Raw genomic sequence first — 22788 nt, 5'->3', positions numbered from 1 at the left:
CCGCCATTTTCAAGTGTACCTAATAACAGGCCACTTTATTAGGGAAATATCATGGTCAAAGGTCACAGGTGTCAAGCTCTAGTCCTGGGGGCCGCGTTCCAACATGTTTTCCAAGTGACCCTCGTTAAGCGCAGGTGCGTGAAAAGTTTTAGCTTCTTTCACGTTGAAAAGGAGCTAAAAGTTTTCACGCAGGTGCACTTAACGAGGGAATCACACGGACACTCCAAACCCTAACCCTAGGCCACTTTATTAGGGAAATATCATGGTCAAAGCTTAACTGAAAGTGAAAAGTGCCACACCCGCCCTCACCCCCACTTTCTGATTGGCTGTTTGATCTGTGACGTCACTTGGACACTCCATTAGGTACACCGCCATTTTCAGGTGTACCTAATAACAGGCCACTTCCTGATTGGCTGTCTGATCTGTGACGTCACTCAGACGCTCTATTAGATACACTGCCATTTTCAGGTTCGTTTGTGAAGATTAACGAGTGACAGACAGCGTTTGCTGCTATGCCAGCCGACACACGTTATGCCGATATTGATGTTTTAATTTTGTATTTGTTGGATTGTATTTAATGGTGTTATTATACCGAACGTGTTTGAATAAAAGGTCGAAAAAAAATCCGCTATGCCGACAATTATTATTAATTTGTGGGACTCCAACTCATATAACAACGTAAAACACATACATATTGTCATATAAAGCAGTTAACCAAATGTCTAATTTTTATATTTTAATTGGCGAATATAAAAACAAGGAATAAAACACCAGACAAGTTTTAACATAAATGTTTATTTAAAAAAAAATAATATTAAAAGTAAATTTCAAACCAACAACCCAATGTGAAATTGCAATAGATATATTGGATAACAATATTTAGGCGTATATATGCATACACGTTATTTAAAAACTACTATCAGTGTTATAAAATCAAGATGACCCAAAGAGAAGCATAATCTCCCTGTTGTTGCATAACGGCGCATCCCTTCATGCAATAAAGTTAGCCATTAGCTTGGAGAAAACGCGCATAAAAGAAGTGGTGTTTCATTGAGTGGTTCTTTCTTTCCTTGGCAAATCGTAAATCGACATTCTGGCTTACATAGTTCACTGACTGATCCGTTGATGCACGGGAAGGCAGTTCACCCATGAACTCGTTCCCTCACTGATCCGTTCTCGCGATGAACTGAATGGGAAATGCAATTCAAGACTCGTTCGTAAACCGGAAGTGACGTCATTTTCTTCTTCGTTTTGTTTTACGGCGAGGTGGCACCAGCTTCAACGCGCATTACTGACACCTACTGGTTGAAGTCATATGAACTGAAAAAACTCGTTCACTGAAAAAAATCGTTGAACGATTCGTTTGAACGAATCTTTTGAGTGAACTGATTCTAAAGACTCTAAAAGAACTGGAATGCACATCACTAGCTGCATGGTGGCACTTTGCTTATACGTGCTACCAATGTTTGTTAGCATTTAGCGAGCGGTTTCAAACCCAGTTGCAACTACTAAGCACTTTGCTAGACATTTGCATTTGCCAGACTATTGCTAACGTTTTGGTAGCCTCTCACGAGCAGTTTAGCACTCAAATGCTGTAGTGGTTCACTTATTTCAAATAAAGAATCACTGCTTGCCTTTTGTTAATATTTTGTCTGTTTAGCAGTAAAATACTGATGTTTAGACCTCACATTAATCTAACCTTTAAAAAAAAAAAAAAAAAAAAAAATCACCGTCACTGACTCACAACATATTCACATTTCCAGAGCCATTAACGGCACCAGTTAATACCAAAGTGCACTCCTTTAAAGAAGGAAAAGTGAATGGATTTTCTTGTGCATTGTCCAAAGTTGCCAAACATATGTGCTTCTAGGTACACACACAGTTGAACAAAGTGTGCGTCAGCTGCTGTCATCTTACGAGTTCTTCTTGGCTTTCTTCTTGACTCGGTACACATGGAAGGTTTTGTTCTGGAAGGTTCTTTTGAACAAGGCGGTGTATTCCGGCGAGTCCGTCTTGACGGCGTCGCAGAATCGCGGGTGGGCGGCGGCCACCAGGTCGGCGTCGTTATCCCCTTCACCGTCCATGATCTGATTGGACAAAAGGAAATCATGTGACCGACACAAACAGGACGATAGAACGATCTGGTGTTTATTTTGAAGTCGAGGATGTGGACCCACGTGTCCGTTGGCCAGGTCCAGCAGGTCTCTGAGGCGACATCCTCGCTGGTGGCGGCGCTCGTAACAGATGGAGTTCTCCAACACCACGTAGTGGGCGCCCAGCCCTTGCAGGATGGCGTGGACGTCCTGCGGAGAGCGCCGGGCGTACACCTGGTACACCTCCAAGGCAAAGCGGGACAACCAGCGTGAGGCGGCGGCCAGAATTGTCTTTCTTCACTAGTGTTGCTTTTCAAAATGACCATGTATAGTAAGGCTTTTTTTAGCAAAAAATAAATAAATGACCATGTCTTTGAGAAACAGTGTTCTTAAAACTTTTCTTCCCAATGATTATTAATACTGTCGAATTTAATCACATTATTAATGTCCCATTCTTCCCATTCAAAGAGGAAATTTGCAACTTGAACCATTTGGGACATTTCACTGTGGGTTTTTTTGGGGCTCCATCATTAAAGACACCAACATCTGTCTGGTAAGGTGGAAAAACGTTTCGATTTCCTCTGGCGGGCCAATTACGCCAACTGCACTGAAAAAGGTTTGTTTGATTTCTTTTCTTCCAGATGTTGATGAGGAACAAACCTCAGTTGAGGTTTTCTGTGGCGACAGACAAGAAGACCTTGGTGTGTTGTCGCTACCTGTTTGGTCCGGTCTCTCAGGTCCGCGTCTTCATAATGCGGGTGGTTGGTGATGATTCGCCCCGTGCACAGTTTGATGCCGGCCAGCAGCTGCATGCTTCCCGCCAAGACGGCACGCTCCGGCGTCTTTGTGCTGCCGACAGATCAAAGAGAACACGTGGCCGCCTTTGATAAACGACGCGACGGAAAGAGAGAAAAGGAATCTGTCAGGTGTTCGTTCACGTTGTCGTCTTTGTCGCGGAGGCCACGAGAGCTTGAAGTGGTTGTTTTAAATGGCGACTATAGAAATGTTGAAAAGCTATTTTGAAAACCTAACCTTATTTTCAAACCCTATCTTGCACCTGACCGACGTGGACGCAAAATGGAAGCCAATGTTGTACGTATTTCCCGCTGTTCCATCTTGAACGCCCGCAGTGTCAAACAATGACTTGCATCAGGCGACAAATTCAAACGAGCCTTTTTCCAAATGACAAAAAACCGTTGGCGCGAAAGCATCCATCTTTCATTTCGCTCCTTGTTAGGCGGCGCGGCTTGAAGTCAGTGTGATTTCCCGCGCACGGAAGCTAATAACTCAGCTCAGACGCCGCGGCCGTAAGACGAGCCTCCTTCGCCGCCGTAACGCTTTCATCCGGAATGTAATTAGCGCGGCGGGCAGGCTTAGCCCCTCCCCGCCAGAGTAATTCCGCGCAACCCGTATAATCCTGGCAGCCTAATGGGATTAGCTCCTGAGGCGAGGAGCACGCACACACATTTTAGCATGAGCAGCCGCAGTAATCACGACAATCGGCGTAATGACAACGTTGTCGTGAAAACACGGTGGCGACGCTCAAATTAGTCGCACGCAAACATCAGATTGAAAAGAGCTGGGAGCAGTTGAACTCTCCGCTAAACAAATCATCAGCACCTACCAAATCGACTTCGCCGAGCCCGCTGCGAAAGCCCGATTCGCTTTCGAAAGCCTCATTTTAAACGCCGTCCGCGTCGAAAGCTTCATTTCAGAGCCCGAAAGCCGACTTGAATTCGTCGAAGCCTATTATGAAAGTCGCAAACCAAGCCTGACTCGGGCCGGCGAACCGCACAATACAAACAAATGAAAGCGTTGCTACCTGAGCTACATTGCGACTTGGTTGCTAACCAAAACAGCAGCATGTCAGCAGTCCCTCAGAGCAATTAAGTGAGAAGTCTCCACTTGAGTAGTGAGACAGCCGCTGGAAAGTGCACAGCAGCCGCAGCCAGACTTCCAAAGCCCACATCCCACCAGGCCGGCGCTCTTGATCAGCAGCCCGGCCACGGAGACCCTCGTGGGGGGGGGGCGAGAGTGGGCGGCGTGGCGGGGAGGGGGCTACCGGAGCACTGCCAGTAGATGGGTCTCTTCCAACAACTACCATTTCTTATTCATCAAGACCCTTGGGCTCTCATCAGTCAGGGGCCACCCGCACACACACACACATGCACACAATGCACACACACACAATGCACACACACACACACACACGGCCTAATCAAGAACATCAAACAAAGTAGGGAAACTAATAAGATTTGCCTTTGATGTCAGAGATGATGATGGTGTGTGTGTGTGTCTGTGTGTGTGTGTGTGTACCTAATCCAGGTCATGAGCTCCACAGTGTCTGGATCGTAGAACTCCCTCAAGTCAGACAGCTCCTCCACCATCTTGGGCCAGAACTGCAGGCGACGATGAAATTGATGTCGTTATGCCCCAAAAAAACAAACGTTGCATTGAGTCATTGCGGCTAAGTGGCGCCCAATATGCAGTCGACGTCATTAGCGACGTTAAGCAATACTTTCATTAAAAATAGCTGGCGTTGAAAATAACAATAAACGACTAAATTTGCAAATGAATTATGAATCGCAATTTGAAAAGTCTAGCGTATCTGACTAAAGTCTTTTTCTGTGTGCAAGCGCACAATGGCATCAGCAGCAGAATGAAAATGCTTGAAGGTGTTGTATACAAAAATATTGCTGGTATTATGAGATGACGGTCACATAATAGGAAGTCAAGTCATAATAGGAAGGGGGGGGGGGGAAATAATAAAAGCACTTGGTGGCGCGTTGAAGGCGCACAATGGCTGGTTCTTGTTTGTGTATTGTTGTGTTGTGCTACCTTGTAAGAGAGGAAGGCCAAGACGGCGGCGGGCGCGGCGTAGCGGACCAACGTCAGCTGGCGGAGGGAGGACACACAGCAAAGAGGCGCAAGTCACTCAAGGCCAAACCTAAGAGCCACACTGCCCCCTGGTGGCCGCAACCCTGCACTTGGCACGTCGCAGCAGGTCGCCAGTCCGGACGCCTTTGGGAATGAACGATGCGCTCGCTGACTCAATTATTCTCCCCGCAAATTGGCTATAAAAGGTACCTGCGGGTACATTGAGCGTCTGTCTTGAAAGCCTAATTCTACCTTAACTGAAATTGTTAAATGTTTGGCATGACTTGTCAACTCTCATTGAATAAAAAAAAAAAAATCAGAAACCCAAATGGTGTCTGGAAAGCCCAGTTGTCACTTGAATCCCTGCTCTTCTCTCGCAACCTTATTTGAAAATCGCTACTCTGGCTCGCCATGTTTGAAGATGCAATCTTTGCTTCAAAAAGTCCCGCTGTCTTCAAATCGTAACTTTTTCAAAGTGTAACTTTTTGAAACTCCAAATCTGGCTCCCACTTCAACTCTGCAAAAGCCTTATTTGAAAAGCTCTCGGTCATTCTCATTCTTCCTCCCTTTCTGTAAGGCTTCATTTGAAAGCGATGCCTTTGCGACTCGAAACCCAAATCGAAACTCCAACGCATCATTGGTGGGATTCGCTTTGAATCAAGTTCAGGTGTTCACACTGACCGTGACTTTGGTGTTGCATCGGAGCGCGTGAAGGAGCACGGCCCAGACGTCCCTCCCGCACACGCCATACGCCGCCACGGCACACATATGTCCCGTCCAGATGTACTTCATCCTGCACGGTGAAAAGAAGAAACCGGTTGAAGGCGTACAAACAATGTGAAAGCTTGTAGAAAACAAACTTTTTCAATATGCAGAAGCGAAAGGGAAAAAAAAAAAAAAAAACCCCAAAAAACAAGAAACGCAGTCTGCCTGCACTTTTGGCCTCCTGCTCTTCATCAGCACTTACAGGGAGCCAAAAAATCCAATTTGTCAGTTCGTGTGCAGTCTGTCTCTGTGCTTCTGTTTAATGCTTTCACACACGCACACACAGCCTCGACATTGTGCCGCCGCCGCCGCCGCCGCCGCCGCCGCCGCCGCCTCTTTTACGCCATTCCCAAACGCTTCATGTGAGCTGAACTTGCGGGTGAAAACGTTTGAATTCAAGTCTAATTCTGCCTTGGACAGTGATTTTTTTTTAATCCTAATTCCTAATTTTGAAAGGCTAATTTGAAAAGCCCGTCCAAATTTGAAACACTTGAAAGCCTTATTTGAATGTGGGATTTGAAAGCGTGCGCACAGCCCATCTTGCGAATGAAAGCCGACAGGATGGCTGTTTTCAAGGCCATATTTGAAACCCTACCCAGCCTATCCTTGAAACCCTAACCCTTGTTTACACCCTGAGGCTGTTCTGATTTTGGTGCATCGAATGCAGTGTGCTCGAGTACAAGGCATTGCTTATTAACGTCATAAATTTTTTCGATATTATTTTGAGATGTCATTGAACGCACCTCGAGCAAACGAGCAGATGCAGGCTTTTAGTGAACCAGGCAGACAATGCCATTTGAAAGCTGTCCCTGAAAGCCTCATTTGAAAGCGAGACTCCGCCTTCAAGACTTCATTTGAAGCTCCCTTGCCGGCGCCAAAGCTGGAACACGTGAGCGACTCGGTCTAGAATGCGCGGCACGTTTGTAACGAGCTTGTAACGAGCTGCGAGATTCTCGAAATGAATCCGACACAAAGCAAAAGTCACAACTCCAATTATCGACTTCTCCGCTTTTGCAGTTGTCGGCGCAATCGCTTCGTCACAGAGGAGCTACACGGAGTGACGCGCACGGACGTACTCATCCACGTGCTTTCATTGCGTACGTTATGAAACGACAACGCTTTCAGAATAATAAGAGAAGCTCGGCGCCGGGCGGTGTTGCTGCGGTTGCCGTGACAACGGCCAGGCGCCACTCAACAGAAGAGGCGAGAAGAGGGGTCTCGGGATCAGGCGGAAGGTTTGCACCCGGCGGTTGGCTTTTGGAACCGAGGAAGGCGTCGTGCTGTGTGCCCAATTGGAGGGAGGGGCTTACGTTACGTTTGGAGAGCACCGCAGTCACCCGAGGCACAGATACTAACTTGGCGGCGAAAAGTAAAAAGTGCATTGAGAGCAACAAGGTAGAGGATCAAATGCAAAGTGTTTGCCATCACCTCATGGTGCTGAGGGCCAGCAAGCCATAGAAGAGCGTGTGCAGCAGGTTGTAGGCCACGTCCGGACGAAAGGATGCCACCGCCGGACCCTCCGCTTTCCTCTCCGCAGCGCCACCTTTTGTTCTGTAGGGAGAGTGGCTAGGGTCGTAGCGACTCAAGACGGCAACGGACTTTTTGGGTTTCCCTCGGGGTGCACCTGAGGTTGCGTAGAGCCGCCAGCGCCAGGGCGCCGCCCATCAGCACCAGCGTGAGGGCGTAGGGGCCTAGCAGGAGGCTGGCGGACAGACGCTCTAAAGTGTCCAATGGCAGCGCGCCGAAGGCCTCCTCGCACAGATACAGGTTGGCGTCAAAGTCCCTGAAAAAAAAAAAGCAAAAGGAGCCGTCAACAACGGTAACTTGAGCATGATAAGTAACGTCAACAGTTGGTTTGTGCTCTTTGTAACGTTCCGATATGAAACATTTTTGGACCATTTTCACAAGCGCTTTTAATAATGCCGCTTGTATATTTTGTGCCAGCAAGATATGGCAGAGATATACATCCCCCCCCCCCCTCCCCCCCTGCGCACATGTGAATATCACAATAAACGTCGTATCGCGCGCCAGCTGCTGAATAATTGAAGAGCCGGCGTTATCTCGCCAGTGACGACGCACCGAGCTAATCGATGGTGCGAACGCTCATCTATTATTCACGCGCGCAGGTGCTGCGGCGTCGGAGGAATAAAACGCACAACGGCGGTCGAGAGGAGAGCCCGAAGAGACGAGCGCGTTTGCCGTTCCTACCTCGTCGGCCCCCGGGCAAACTTTGACTTGATGAATTTAAAGATGTGCTCGTCAGATCGCAGCCGCAGCGCTTTCTGCAAACACACGCACGCGCATGCAGATAAGGTTGGGAATGAAATAGAAATACAAAAACAAACTTGCCTCAAAACTACCCATGTCAGATGAAGAGTGGCCTCCAGAGTGTGTTTACTCAACTGCAGAGGGAGGAAGGGAAATGTATTTTCTATCCTTTTCCCGCTCGCTTGTAATGAACCAGTAATTCACTGCTGCCGTGAACGTTTGTGTTCATTAAGTGGAATGCAACTATTTACAGCGAAGCACTGTCATGGCTAACGGGTCCCTGTAGATGGTGGCGCTGAGTCGATTTGTATGCTGGCCCTCAAGTGCAAAACATCAGAAGAAATAGCTCAACGTAAGAGCAAATGAAAACAACCTTTGGACCCTTTTCTTGCGGAAAAATGGATGTTGGAGAAAGGAAAGAAATGGCGGAGGACTACCTTGGTCAGGAAGTTGAAGGCGAAGGTGAGCAGGAGGACGGCGGTGCTGTGGATAATCAGCTTGAACACCCGGGCCGAAAAACTTCCCGTCTTCAGGGAACGCTGCCGCAGGAGCACAAAAATCAATTCACAAATTTTAGACAATGTTTCAAGAAATAATATATTTTGGTCATTTAAGGGACATTTTTTTACTCTTTTGTAAAATTTGCCTCAAATCAACGTAAACTACCTTATCTTAACTGTCTTTTGTTTTTCGGTATCATTAAAGGTTCTATTTTAGGAAACTCTAATTTAACAGCGTCTGAATGACTCATACTGCTTTTTTTTATTTTAAAGCAGCCTACTTTCAACAAGTAACTTAGCATACATACATGAATGATTTAGAGCCTTGCGCCGTCTCGCTGCCACGCTAAATATCTTCCTAATTGTCGGCGTGATAAGATCGGATTGGAATAAATTACATTAAGACTTGATGGGGAAATGTGTTCCTGCTCACAAAGTGGAATTATCAGCATCTTAAAGGAAGCCATGCTCGCATGCGCGTGTGCGTGCGTGCCAGGCGTCGCATCCGTCTACGCACATGGACGTGACGCACGAGGAGGGCCGCCACGATGAAGCTCAGCACCAAAGAGCCCAGGATCATGCCGTTGAAGAACTGCAGCAGCCAGACGCTCAGCAGAGCGCTCACTTGGACCAAGTACAGCGTGGTCACCTGGGAAGAAAAAAAAAAAATACAAAACTCAGACAGAGCAGACCAAAAAAACACCTCACAGTCACAAGAGGGCAGCAAATGACCATATATGCTCATATCATAGAACTATATGTGTTGAGTCCAACCTGTGCGGCGGTGAGCACGTCTACACAGTCCAGCGTGTAGACGACGAGGGCCTGAACCAGGAAGATGAACTGGTTGAACTGCCAGGTCACGCAGAAGCACAAGCTGCACACGAACATCAACCACACCATCACCTTCTGTCCAGTGGAAGGAGAACACACAGAAAAGTCTTGATGCTGACGCAGTTACGGGAGTTAGCATTGGGCGTTAGCGTGCACGCGCACCTGCTGCAAAGCGCCCAGCCGAGGCCTCAGGTAGCACGTGATGGCGGCAACCTGTAGCGCCAAGAAGGGCAAAGACCAGTTTTCTCTCAGCGAGATGGTGAACTCCACACGAGTCGTGTCCACCCTACAAACACATGGTCCTGGATGAAGTTACGCAGATCAATACGGGCTCTGGATAAAACCATGTGGGCTGAAGTGTTCCTATTGATTCGTCCAAGAAATGTGTTGTTTTGATCTTTGTGAACATTAGATCAAAGAGAAGCTAGCTCAGTTAATGAGGCTAACGTTTGCGGTGGAATGACTGCGGGCTGGCGGGAGTTTTGCTCAGTGCCCACCTGTTGAGGATGTACCAGATGGCGGCCAGCGCGCCCGCTGTCCACGAGCCAGCCAGAAGCCACGCTGTCAGGTACAGCGCCATCACGTAGACCGCTTGCAGCGAGAACACGCTGTAGATGTAGAAGTACATGGGCTCCAGGTATGACTGCAAAACATGCAACAAAATTGTCAGCATTACTCCCGCCAAAGGTTTTCTACGATTTTTTTTTTTCTTCAAAATATAAATTTTCATGAGGTCGTTCGTGTTTGTGTGTGTTACCTGTATTGGCAAAAGCCTGTAGAGAATGCTGAGAAGGACCTCCTGGTAGATGTTCATCCTCTGCAGGAGGTTGATGGTCCTCTTGGACTCTGTCAAGTTGTCGTGAATCAACTCTGACAATCCTGAGCAAACAAACAAACAAAAAAAATCAATGAAAATTCAACATACAAATTATTTGGTGGTCCGATTAGTACCAACTCCAAATTTACATTTAGATGAGACGGTCAGCGTAAGAAGCGAGGCTCTACAAATTCAACACCTGAAGTCACTTTTACTGAGCTAAATGAAAATCACTCGACACGTCCGGCATGAGATAAATGTCTCAAGGAGCCCTGCTGGAAATAACCCAGGAAGTTAGCCATGTTGCTTGAACGAACCCATTTTAGGATTATTTCCTCCAAATCTCTGCGTGTGTGTGTGTGCCACAATACAATACAGTAGTTCTTCCAGAACAAACATCTCTGATCCCGAATGAATCTGTAGCCATACTGGTGTGATTATTCCAAAGAGGGCCGCGGGCAGGGCTGGAAATGGTTACAACATGTTTGCTGTGATTGAAACGATGCCTGATGCCAACTTGCGACATTCCAGCCACTTTGGGCCCGACGGCTGCTTGATCCACCGGACAGCAACCAGCCGCATTTTCCGTGAAACAGCGTCCACGTTTCCACCCACACGCTTCGCTTTATCTCTCCCTCGTTCTCTAAATATTTCCCTTCATTACACTTCCTCCTTCTCTCCCGGTGACTTCATTCCGCTCCTCGCGTCCAGTCAGTCGATTAGAGAGTGTAGCGGAAAATTGCGGTAAAGAAGGAATTTTGATGACCGTGATGATGGGAACAAGGAGTCATTTTACCCACGTGCATCATTAGCAATAAACTGTTGACGTCAGGCCACAAAATGGAGGGCGTAGCCAAGCTAATGCTAACGTGTCCTGCTAACGTACGCTCAAATTGCTTTTATTTTTACTTTTTGCGCTTAAGGCCAACAACATTTGCAAACCTCAGTTGGCATTTTAGAAACCAGGTAAATAAAGATATACCTTTTTGGTCATTTATTAAGAGATCATATTTAGTAATGAACGATGGTTAAAACATGCACATGACGACATTTAGTTAGCGCTCAGCAGTCACACTGGAACATAGCTAATGCTAATTCCTCTAATTCTCACTTGTTTTGTCTGTGGTACATTTGATTTTACTCAAACAACAGAATTATAAAGGTTATAAATGATAAATTAAGGCCATGAACAAAGGCCGAATGAAGTTTGCTAATATTGCTTTCAAGTTAGCATGAATTGATTTAACATTTCAGGGGTACCTTCCTGTATGGATGGGGCGTTCAACATTTGCTTGTAGTACGAGTAGTAAAGTCCACATTCGGTCCGGAAGGAGATCTCACGCTCTACCTCCTGTAACAAAAATGTTGCACAGTTCAGTTTAGCGTCGAAAATTTCCAGCTACCTAGCGTCAACATACAGTACTTGCTACACCTTGTTAAGATGAACTAGTGTGAGAAAGAAAGTTAAATGTGTAAGGCTTTGTCGAAAATGCTGAATAAAATTTAAAAATAAAAAGACTTCATTTTCCTCTTGAGTCCCAATGGCCAAACTGTGTTGTCGTTTTAGAATTTGCAGGTTCTTAGAAGGTTTGTTGGGCGCTACCGTGAGCTGTTGGAACCACAGCAGGTTCTCATGCAAGGCGTTGACGCAGCAGGCCTGCGTCAAAGCCAGCAGGCCGGCCGTCATCAGCCCTGTCGCCGTGGCAACAGTCCGTCGCCACCTCCACCGTGGAGCTAGCGAGGCGGATCCGGAGCTTCCCTCATCCTCCTCCTCTTCATCCTTGGTCGTACCTCGTCGCCGTTTGCGGAGCTCCATCAAGTGAAAAGCTCAATAGAAGAGATCCGAATCAATCTGGAGAAAATGGAAGCGGAGCGGCCGAGGTGTCTTCAAAGTGCTTCCAAATCATTTAGCTTTTGAAGATCCATGGCAGAGAAAACTCAGAAATGAGCAGCTCCTTTACGACCTTCCGCTCCGCTTCACATAAAAAAAAAAAAACGGGGGAGCAGGTCAGGATCTCAAGCAGACGCGCTGGCCCTGCACTTGAATCCCCTCCGGTGCCTTCGTGGTGTCTTGTTGAGGCCCCAGTTAAAAAAAAAAAAAAAAAAAAAGGGCTCTGCCAGAAGTCGAAGTGCAGGACGAGGATGGAAAAGTGAGAAGCCAGTGGACTGTGGCTCGCCTGACCTTTTATAAGAATAGGAGGGAGGGAGGCAGTGGGGGGAATGTTTGGGAACGCCAGCGCACTTGTGGATGTGTCGTCCAGCTGCGTCCCAAATTAACTCCCTGTTGCGAGCCACGTGGACATGGCTAGCGGCACACAATGAAAGTGGGCGGGTGGGCCGCCGCCCTAAATGAACTGCACTGTTAATTGTGTTCCGCATTCCGCAACAAAATGCTGCAGATTTATCATGCAACACAATTCTTCAAATGTACTATTATTTTCCTCAAACCATCCTCCCTAGGAGACTTTTAAAACTTCCCGCCGCTCACTTTGTACCGCAAACAAGCACATTAATCACTAAAAAATATTTCTCATAAAAATACTCATCTAACAATAAGATTAAATGATGAACTTTCTAGCTTCTGTCCTTGTTATCCGGCTAAGAAACTCGGTGTCCCATGAGAATGTGAGTGTAAATGTCAAAAACATGTGATGCTTTTTTTTCCGAGGTTGAAAAGTAACAGAGAATTTATATACAATTTCATCTAAAAAGGATTTAAACTAGGATATGACATTTTAAGGTTCTTTTGTAGCCGAAGAACAAAAGTGTTGGAGGTCTGATATTTGTATAACGTCTTCTTGGAGTGTCTGAGCATGTGTTTGTCCATGAAGAACATAGTGCACTGCCAATGATGATGTCAACTCCAAACACGCTGTGGCCACTCTGTTGCCGTGGTAACACAGTCAGCGCTACAACAACAAGCTCAGGCTTTGTTGCAATACTACCTTTTTTTCTTCAATCCCACCGAAAGTTCTGAACACATAAACACATGTCTAACGGATAAAAAAAAATTAAAAAGTTAACAGGCAGCAGCTGTGTCCGTGAGCTAGAGCACTAAAGTAGATCTGACGGGCTTAATGTTAGCACGGCTTGCGAGAACTACCGTTTATTCACCTTGATGTTGGAGAACCACAGGTCGTTCTCGTGCAGCGTGGCCATGTACATGCAGCACAGCAGGCCCAGGCCCACCGACACCGACCAGCCCACCGACGTGCACACGATGGACCCCCACGACCAGTCACCTGCGGTTGGTTGTGCATGCACGCGTGAGGATCATCAGGAGGAAACGTCAACCGTACCGAATCATAATTCTCATCTTTTAATTGTATTATTTAACTTTTTGGTGAACTTGACCCACAGAGTGTTGTGGCAGGTATGTGATGGAGCGAACCTGGAACTCACCCTGCAGGAGGTCGTCCTGGTGATGATGCTGGGGGCAACAGTTGGACTGATGGGGCTGCTGAGGCTTACAGTCGGCAGCGGTGCTCTGGGGAGGGCACTTAGCCCGGCTGCCCTTCCTGTGGCGCAGCGCTGCCATGATGCACGGCCCTGCCACAGATCCAAATGTAAACAACGACGCCACCTTGTGTTTGTTTTCGAAACTGACTGTGGTCGATTGGATGAGTTTGTTGAATATTTGGGGGACTATAAACGAGATTAGATTAAATCTAAAATACAGTTTTGGTACACAAGATTGATCTAAAATCTCATATGTGGCTTATACTAACTAATAAGGCGACATTGTTGTGATTTTGCGAGCATTGTGACACCGCGGCGCGCGTTCCCGTAATACAAACAAATGAACACGCACCGGGAAAACCAAACGTACGCGTCCGAACCGCAGCCCGAGGAACGTCCACTTAGGCTGCTATCGTCTGCGTTCTACCGGTCTTGGTTAGCTCCACGGCCCATTCATATTCCTCTCATCTGCCAAGAGAACACACATTCATTGCATTAACTGGCTTTTCACCTCCCGGGGTTCGATTGAGTATTCACGCCGGAACTCGACAGGGCTTGCCTTCGAAATAAAAGCAGAAGTCTTCCCAAAATGTAATTATACCCACAACTTGTTATCGATGGTATTGTTTTCCTTTAATGATAGCTGTTACACATACCAAAGCGTGATCAAAGATTGCGCATAGCAGTTTGTAAACTACATTTCACAAGTGAGTACATTTTATTTTGTCCTCCGTCATTGTCACGGCTCTATCCGGTGCATGAAGACAATAGAACCTGTAAAAACCCTCACTGTCAAGTGCCAGGTTTTCTCGTCAAAACTATTTGATATATTTTGAATTATTTCACACATTACACAGATACTGCGCCCATGAGGCCCATGGTTTTAATTTGCAGTGATGAGTTATGCTAGCATTACATGTAGCAGTGGTGCAAAGCTAATGCCAAGTCTTCTTTTTTGGTCTATTTGATGTTTGCAATACAGAGCATGATTTTGCTGCAGTGTCAGTCCATGCACTTAATGAGTGTTTGTCAGCGCTCTTTGCTTGTAGGGCACAAAGGGTGGTGCCCCATGATTTCTTCTTGGCAACAAATGACAGAGAATTTCAGTACCCTCACAAGACTCTAGAATGCAACCATTCCATGCCTACAATGTTGATGGCATTTGAGTTTGGTGCTGCCACTCCTAGTCTAATTCTCTGCAATGCCGAGCAATATAAATTCTGGCTGGCAACAAGTGACACAACCAGAAACTAAACCATCCATTCATCCTCACCGCTTCTTCTCAGGAGGATCACTAAGAGCTATTGTGAGATGGAAGTGGCAACATAGGTGTCAAAAGATAATTACTTTAGAAGCGCACGTTAAATGTTCACTTGTTTGTAGACATTTTAGCTTCAGTTGGTCTCCTTCCTCACAAATTAGCATCCGCAGTGCAGGAAAATCTGCGGATTAAGCATAAGAGTAGAAAAGCTGCCTTAAAAGAGCTTAGGAGTCAAGATTCTTGCCTCATTTCAGTCACTTCTTCGTTGTCATCTTCCTGTTGACATTCTTTTAAGAGGTTTATGTGAAGAACGTTATCCTGCAAAGACACGAAAAGCATATTCTACTTGTACAGATGTCACGTTTGAGTAATGGGATTACATTTACCTTTTTAAAAATGCAACGTGTTTGTGGAAATAAGCCCATATTGGATTTAGAAGACGCCGGTTCACGCAATGGCAAGAAAAAAATTACGGGCATTAAATAACACGAGCAATAAGGTTAGGTTAAACGTATATCATGTTAAAATGAACAATCACACAATGATGCTGTGGCAGGACACATTTTATTGTCACCTAGGCGTTGATGGACACAGCAGTTTTCTTTTTTTAAGTTAGAAAGTCTTTAAAATAGTGAACAAAAAGATTACATATAAAAATAGAACATACATGTAAGGGGGCACTATATATGCATACACGCTAAAAAATAACAGTTGACACTGTTTGACATTTATGTTTGTAGGCACCATTCCGGGAAAATTAAAAAGCAGATTTCCTTTGTTCAAGTCCCTTTTTCCCCTTTCTGAAAATTAAACAGCTGTTTTTAACTCGCGCGGCATACAAATTCACTCAAAATAATCCACTTTTTCTTTTCAAAGTGTCGTGAAACAATCATGCGAACAAACAAACGGATAAATACGTGTGAACTCAAGGCGTGATCGAGTTTCTACACATTTAATTAAATAAAAATTAAATATGACAGTAGCTGTTAAAAAAAAAATTAAAAACCCAGGTGCCTTTCACCAGCATGGTTTTTGTTTGGATGAGGTATGAACTTGGACCAGCGCTCCATCACCACATGGCTGGAAATCGGTTTCGAGTCCTTTTGTTCTGTTGTCTCCGCCAAGGACATGAGGTGTGAATTTGGGGAGGGCCACATGAAAGGGACATGCGGCACTTTCTGTCTGACAGGGAGGGGGGGGGGGGACTACAGAAATATAATTGTGAATGTGATCCAAATTGTGCTTGGTTGGCCTTGGTGGAGGTGGACTGTACATTGGACTATTGCTCTGTGAAGCTGGTTGAGACGATTAACGGGATAAGCGCGACCATTGAGGTAAACGAGCGTGTGAAATATTCGAGTCAATTCCTGGGGGTCATTCACTGTGCTGCCTGCGTGTGTGCGTGCGTGTGCGCCTCCTTATTGTTGAGTATGATGCTGATGAGGTCACCTTCGTGCTCCTTCATGTGTTCCATCAGTCGTTCCTTACTGGTCGACTCCAGGCCGCAGATGCAGCAGCAGAAGAGCAGCACGCAGTACTCCACCCCGCCACCGCGCGGATGGTTAGGGACGGGGGCCATTGGGCTCCCTTGAGGGGTCGGGGGCGAGGGCTCAGAGCCGCTTTTGGGAAGCGCAGAGGGAGGTTCTGGAGAGGGCTCGGCCGGGACGTTGTTGCTGTCCTGCGAGGACGGTGTCAGAGACTCTGGTCCCGTAGACGACGGCACGGGAATTCTGAATGCAAACCAAATACATTTTTACTTTTTTTTTTCCCCCAGTAAAGCAAAATCTCTTCTCGAGTGATGGTCGTATTGCACGGCACGCTTACCGGCCGCTCTGCGAGATGGCCTCGTTGATGGCCTTGTTGACCTGCTCGTAGTTGTAGTTCTGGTCCCCGGCGTGCTTCCACATGTGCGACTTGAGGGAGGGCGGGTGGCTGCACACGTAGCCGCAAAGCGAGCACCTGGCGGCCGGAAAAGGTCAACGCATTATGAGGCGCACCTGCGTTTGCCGGCGTCTGGTCCTTGGCTCTCACCTGTACTGCTCGAGGAGCTGCACGGCCTGCTGCTCCTGAGGGTGCCTCCTCATGTGACTCTTCAGGCTGTTCATGTTGGTGGTGGCAAAGTCGCAGTTGCAGCACCTGCGCACGCCACAAAGAGTGTCAAGCGCCACTGTGCATACGCTGACTTCAAAACAAAGTATTTTTCGTCACATCAGCAAAATAAATATTTATATTATTGTAAGTATTTGCATTTCCAAGTCGATGTTTACCTTTCACCTGTCTTAAATCTTATTAGGTTTTTTTTCAATCCATTCCGCCAATGTTGCTGTGGTGTAAAGAGTCAGTCAAATATTGTGAGCAAAATACTCCCTAATAGCCCAGACCACACAAGTGCTTGAAAATGAAGTTCAGGCTCTACCTGCAGAGTAGATCAAATGCTTCTAAACACATTCCTTCCTCCTGCTCTTGAACCTCTTCAAACTCCATTTTCACACTCTTTGACAAAGGATAAACATTTTCAAGACACAAACACAACAAAAATACAGCCTTGTGCAGCTTGTTTTGTATTCAAGTGCCAGCATTTGACCTTCCTGCAATAAAAGCAGAGAAAAGAGACGAGAGCTTTTGTGGCTCTCTACTGCCCTCCAGTGGACATAGGAAGAACAGCAAGGAGGCTGGGAGAAGATCCTCAACGTCATTTGTGTCAGCCAGCACGCATACAGAGAAAGTGCCATTTAAATAACCGATGAATAAGTTCCAAAAGCAAACTCGGTGGAACACCAGTTTACTTTAGTTGACATTACCGTTTAATTTGGTTCGTTTGTTGTTTGGGGGGTTTCCAAATCATTTGGAGTAAAAATAACTGTTGGCCTTACCGGTAAGGTTTGTCCGAGTTGTGTATGCGTCTGTGGTTCCTGACGCCTACATATGTCGCGCTGGTGTAGTTGCACACGTCGCACTTGAACGTCTTCTGAAGGCCGCCTTCTGAAAGAAAAGAGAATTAGTCCATGAGCACGTTGGCCGGTTCCACAGACGGCGCACCTCACCTTCGTCCGGGTCGCGCTCGGCTTCCTCTGACGCAGCGGCCGTTTCATCCACGGCCGCCAGCGCTGATGCGTCGGCGCTGACCAAGCTGTGATGCTCCCGCTCGTGACTTCTCAACTGACTCTGAAGCGCCAAACACAAACAGGAAGCTGTCATCTCTCGTTTCGCACATCTTTAGCAGGTTGCATATGTTTGCAGTGTCTGGTGCTTGAGCTCCACTAAAATCTTCACAGAAGCTCATTTCATCATATTTTGGAATTTCCGCCGGCGGGGCTGACCTTGTAGTGGAAGGCTTGCGCGCAGGTCTTGCACTGGTACGTCCTGGTCTTGCAGTGGTGGATCATGTGCGTCTCCAGGTCCCGGCTGTCGGCGGCAATGTGCTCGCAGATGGGACACTGGTAGGGTTGCCTGTGGCGGTGCACGCGCAGGTGCTGCTTGATGTAGCCCTTGTTGCCGCTGCTGTAGCGACACAGGCGGCAGCGGTACGGCCGCTCGCTGCCGGCCACGTAGTCCACCATACTCCCGTCGGGAGGCCCGCCCGGGCACTCGGGGGCTGCGTTGGCGTTGTCCTGCAGCTCCTTGAGGATGTCCTCGTCCGAGGCGTTCTGGTCCGAACGCTCGCGGAGACGCTCGATGACGGTGAGCAGAGAAGAGCTGATGCCGGCGTTGGCGGCGGGGCCTTCGGGATTCCTGCACATTTCAAATGGCACAAATGACTTGTTGTTGCTGCACCCTAATTGGGTCATTTCTTGTCGAATCAACCAAGAAAAGTCTTTGAGATATTTTCTTTGTGTGGTTTGAAGACAACTTTTTTTTTTCCTCCAAACTTGTAGGATCAAATTCATCAAATTGCAGACTTTGCATACTTGCGTGGCTCCTCGTTCCCATCCTGGCGATGCTCCACCACGGACGCGGTCTCGAGTTTGAACTCGGGGGTCCTCGTGGGCAGGGCGACCAGGACTTCCGCGGCCAGCGAGTGAAGACGAAGCGATTCCGAGTGCGTCCTCTTGCGTCCGGCCGGCGGAACGTTCTCGTCCGGAGGGAAGTCGCCGCCTGGCGTGCGCTCCCCCTCCGCCTCTTCTTTGACCTCCAATAAACTTTGACCGGCGTCCGCTTCCTGGTCGAGCAGCAACGGCGCGGCGGCGATAACGGCGTCCTCGGCAGTGGGCAGGCGCTCTACGATCACGTTGATGTGTCCCGCGCTGTTAGGGTTGCTGTGATTGAAACCATGTCAGCCAACAGATTCCATCTTTTGCATGCGTGTGCCTTTAAAAGGCGGGGCCTGGCGGCTGTTACCTGTTGATGATTTTTTGCGCCGACGTCAGCAAGCTGTCGTCCGCAGACGGCGTCTCCGTCTCCGCCTCCACCTCCGTGGCGACGTGCACCTCCAACTCAGATTCCTCGGGGCTCAGATCCTCACCAGCGAACTGGCCCTGCTCTTCTTTGGTGACGTGAGGCGGACTTGATTTGCCGTCCGGAAGCGGCACGCGCGGTTTGAAGGAGACGGAGTCCGCCTCACAGCTGGCGGGCGCCGCTATCAGCGAGGTAGCTTCGTCCTCTTCGAAAACGGGGTAGGAGCAGTCGAGCAGTCCGGCGTGCTTCCAAGCGTGCGTCTTGAGCATGCGCTGTTGGCTGCACACGTAGCTGCAGATCAGGCAGCGGTACAGGCCGTACTCCTCGAAAACGTACCACTTCTTTTTCTGCGGCTGCCCCTGCTGTTGCTCGCCGTCGCACTCGCCCTGGCACGGACGAGCAGAGCAAACGTTAGTAACGTTTGGTAGCACAACTGGGAGAACTCCACTTTGGCCGTTTTGCAGGCGAGTGATTCCAAGTTAGGCAAGCTTACCTCCGAGCCCGCCGGGTCGGCGTCCCTCTGGGCGCCGTCTTGGCCCTCCTTGGCGTCCGCGCTGTTCTCCAGGTGCATCCTGACGTGCTCTTCCAGCTGCTCTTGGTCTCGGGAGCTGAAGCAGCACTCGGAGCACATGAGGATGAGGTCCTGGTTGTGTTCGTTGTGCTGCTTCAGGTGCTCCTTGAGCAGCGGCAGCGTGGGCGACAGATACGGACATAGGCTGCACTGGTAGCATGTCGTCGCGCGCTTGAGCTCGCAAGGGCTGCTGCTGTTGTTGTTGAGGTCACCATGCTCGTGTTCCACACTCAGCTTCTTGTGAGGAGAGCCTCCTCCTCCTCTCGGCTGGCCCCTCTTGTGTCCTGTCAGGGTGCAGCGGCGCTGGGGCCGCTTCTCCACAATTTTACTCAGCTTCTCGATGACCTGGATGAGCGAGTCGGTGTCCGCCTTGCGCTCGGGGGCGTCCGCGACGCGCCCCAGCTCATGAGGCTCGGACAAAGGCGTAGCCGAGGAAGAGGCGGCGGCAGCGATGAGCACAGCAACGCTGTTGTCCTCCATGACCTAGCGTGAGCCACATGAAAGATCAGCACAAACTGGAATCCACAAAGGTGCAAGTGCCTTTGCTGTAAAAGTGTGCATAAATGATTCAATTGACGCCAAAGGCCCTTTCTCTGTCTTCTTTTAGTTGTTTTTGAGTTTTAGTTGTCACAAAAGCAAGTCCATTTCATTTAGTAAGAGTTAAGGGTAATACTTGTGCCATTTCTTGTTTGGTTTGGTGCGGTCAAATTGTGTCAACGTGTGCCTAGAGGAAAAGTGATTTGGACAGCTCTATTGATCTTGCAAAGTGGGAGAGTGGTGACAGCGAGTGGCAGTTGGTGATAATGAGTATTGCCTTGATAAGGACACACACACACACACACACACACAGACACACAAAACACACACACACGTGCTTTTGTTGACATTGTCATTTAAAGAAGAGATGACCACAAGGCTCCTTTCCTTCACCACTTTCTCACTACATATCGCCTTCCTCTTTTCTCACCACTTCTGCTTTGCGGAGTGACTCACGCGTATGGAACATCCTAAGCCATTCATGTATTTATGATGTGAAAGTTGCGCGTGTTCGTAAACGTTTAAAGACTCAATCTGGAGGACGTGAGGCCCGGGCAGCCTCTAGCGAGCACCTGTTCGTCCGCATCTAAAAATATGTCAACCCCGCTTTCCCATTTGTGGGTTTCAGATTCAAACACACATAAAACGTCGGGTAATGTAACAGTCCGTGACGCCCGCGGTAGTATTTAGTGGCGAGATCGCGTGTTTGAGCCACAAAAGCAGCGACAAAGGTGAAATGTGAAGTTTGGCTACGCTAGCATCGGCTAGCTGCGAGGCTAACCCAGCACACAAGCGTGGGAAAACACGCCGGAAAGCCATTACTTTTCATCTCCGGCTAATGTGTAACCGAATCATGACTACACTTGGACTCGTAAATTGAGTTAAATACTCACCGGGTCACCGCCCTCTTTGTCCTCCAAACATGCAACTGCTCACGTTAGTTTTATTCACCAGTCATAAAAAATAGAAAAGTAGCCTCCGTTGCCCACATTGCAAAATGGCGAGGATGGAACCTGGGTCACGTGACTCAGAGTTTGGAGTCAGGTGACCAAAATTCGAGCTGCCGATTGGACAGAACTTCAGTACCTTCTTCACTTCAATACCTTCAGAGACAGTTTGGAAAATACAAAGTCGTATTATTTTCAACGCCGTTTAACAGAGCAAAAATAGTCAATACTAAAATGAGAAAAATAGAGAACGTTTTGATATAATTAAAAGAATAAAATGTAATATTGTTGATTAAAAAGCTATTTAATGTGTAAAAACATTACAGTTGTCATGTTACTATTGAACAGTTCATTTCTAGGATTTTTACGGTTCATTTAAAGGCAAATCATATAAATTAAATACAAACACATCATATGTCTATTCACAAATCCATCCACGTGATAAAAACTTGTGTCTGTCGCCCACACATAATGCAACCAGCAGTTTGTCCCTCATGGACTTAATCTAACCATGTTTGGCGTCATGCAACATAAGCTTTTACCTAGGGGGGTTGTAATAAAGTTGGAATTTTCATTGTAGTTAGCCTTTATATTTTGTTAGTTCTTAATACTCGAGGGTGAGTTGCCGTCTACCAACCAAGAGGTTGGGGGTTCAATACCCATGTCAAGGTATCCTTGAGCACCCCTCAACCTGTTGCTCCTGATTCTGCCTTATCAGTTGATAAATGAGGAAGTCAATTTGAGGGCCTTAACAGGAGAACAAGCGCTACCATTTGATCCATTCACACATCTGCAGTCAGTCCGTTCAAAGTGTTTTTCCTTCCTGCCGTCCACACATGATGGCTTTGTCTTCCATCTCTATCAGCGGGCCGGGGGCTATGAGTGCTCGCTCATCAGCGTCGCTCATCTAGACGCCGACCTCATCGGACGCCGGTGGGCGCCCGGCGTCCAACCTAGCTGATGGCTCATAAAGTTCCCGTGGCGCATTAGGGCCTGGCCCCGGGCGTGGAAAAAGATGGTGGCGGAAAGCAGGTTATTTCTGTTGCTGTATTAAAGTCATACTTCAGGGTAGCTTGCTCCAGACTAAATGACACAAAAATGACTTTTACCCTTTACATTTCAAGTTTCTCTTCACACATTTAGGTGTGCGCGTGACATGGAGACACAGTGATAACAGTTAATTAATTTGACATGACTGACATCTGCCATTCTTATTAAATGACTGGAAATTAAACTCAAGAAAATAACATAGGTGAGAATTTTTTTGCAAAACCGAATTTTAATTAGATATGCAAGTTGACTTTTCAAGATGATGTTTTTTTTTGTCCTGAAGCCCAATCATCATTTTTATCCTATCACATTAGGTTCTTCTTAATTCACTTCAACGTCTTCGCAATTGTGATGCTGTTCCAACAGTGACCACCAGGCGCCAGTCATGGTCTGCTAGGCGACATTGTATTTCAA

At 47.4% G+C, this 22788-nt stretch overlaps 2 protein-coding genes and 1 long non-coding RNA gene across 5 annotated transcripts; 1 reads left to right on the top strand and 2 right to left on the bottom strand.

Moving 5' to 3' along the window:
* Positions 1-1630: 1630 nt before the first annotated feature.
* On the bottom strand, positions 1631-14164 carry dpy19l3 (dpy-19 like C-mannosyltransferase 3). 2 transcript variants are annotated; one of them, XM_088371816.1, is made up of 19 exons: positions 13966-14164; positions 13557-13703; positions 13269-13396; positions 11415-11505; positions 10095-10216; positions 9835-9980; positions 9500-9623; positions 9278-9412; positions 9021-9152; positions 8441-8542; positions 7944-8017; positions 7360-7518; positions 7164-7286; positions 5652-5763; positions 4932-4988; positions 4410-4492; positions 2810-2942; positions 2178-2336; positions 1631-2087 (listed from the first exon to the last, which is right to left on the bottom strand). In XM_088371816.1, the coding sequence occupies exons 2-19, from the start codon at positions 13690-13692 to the stop codon at positions 1914-1916; spliced, it is 2190 nt and encodes a 729-aa protein (XP_088227942.1). In that variant the 5' UTR covers positions 13693-13703; positions 13966-14164; the 3' UTR covers positions 1631-1913. The 2 variants fall into 2 exon arrangements, with proteins under 2 accessions (XP_088227942.1, XP_088227943.1); XM_088371817.1 differs by lacking the exons at positions 13269-13396; positions 13557-13703; positions 13966-14164 and adding an exon at positions 11758-12342.
* On the top strand, positions 13184-13846 carry LOC148400984 (uncharacterized). The gene is made up of 2 exons (XR_015857695.1): positions 13184-13449; positions 13528-13846. It is a non-coding gene; the product is annotated as an uncharacterized LOC148400984 (long non-coding RNA).
* Positions 14165-15419: 1255 nt separating the features above from the next.
* On the bottom strand, positions 15420-21429 carry znf507 (zinc finger protein 507). Of its 2 annotated transcripts, none has more exons than XM_088371949.1 (10): positions 21271-21429; positions 19763-20323; positions 19213-19655; positions 18783-19130; positions 18195-18606; positions 17919-18039; positions 17748-17856; positions 16906-17010; positions 16699-16833; positions 15420-16604 (listed from the first exon to the last, which is right to left on the bottom strand). In XM_088371949.1, exons 2-10 carry the CDS (start codon positions 20318-20320, stop codon positions 16253-16255), a joined length of 2583 nt encoding a protein of 860 aa, XP_088228075.1. In that variant the 5' UTR covers positions 20321-20323; positions 21271-21429; the 3' UTR covers positions 15420-16252. The 2 variants fall into 2 exon arrangements, with proteins under 2 accessions (XP_088228075.1, XP_088228076.1); XM_088371950.1 differs by having other exon boundaries at positions 17748-17853.
* Between the last annotated feature and the right edge of the window lie 1359 nt (positions 21430-22788).

Source organism: Syngnathus floridae, chromosome 3, assembly GCF_059516105.1.
Source record: "Syngnathus floridae isolate MCC-2025c chromosome 3, RoL_Sflo_1.0, whole genome shotgun sequence".
Taxonomy (NCBI): domain Eukaryota; kingdom Metazoa; phylum Chordata; class Actinopteri; order Syngnathiformes; family Syngnathidae; genus Syngnathus; species Syngnathus floridae.
Note: the sequence above shows the minus strand (reverse complement) of the source record. Positions and strands in the feature narration are given on the sequence as shown.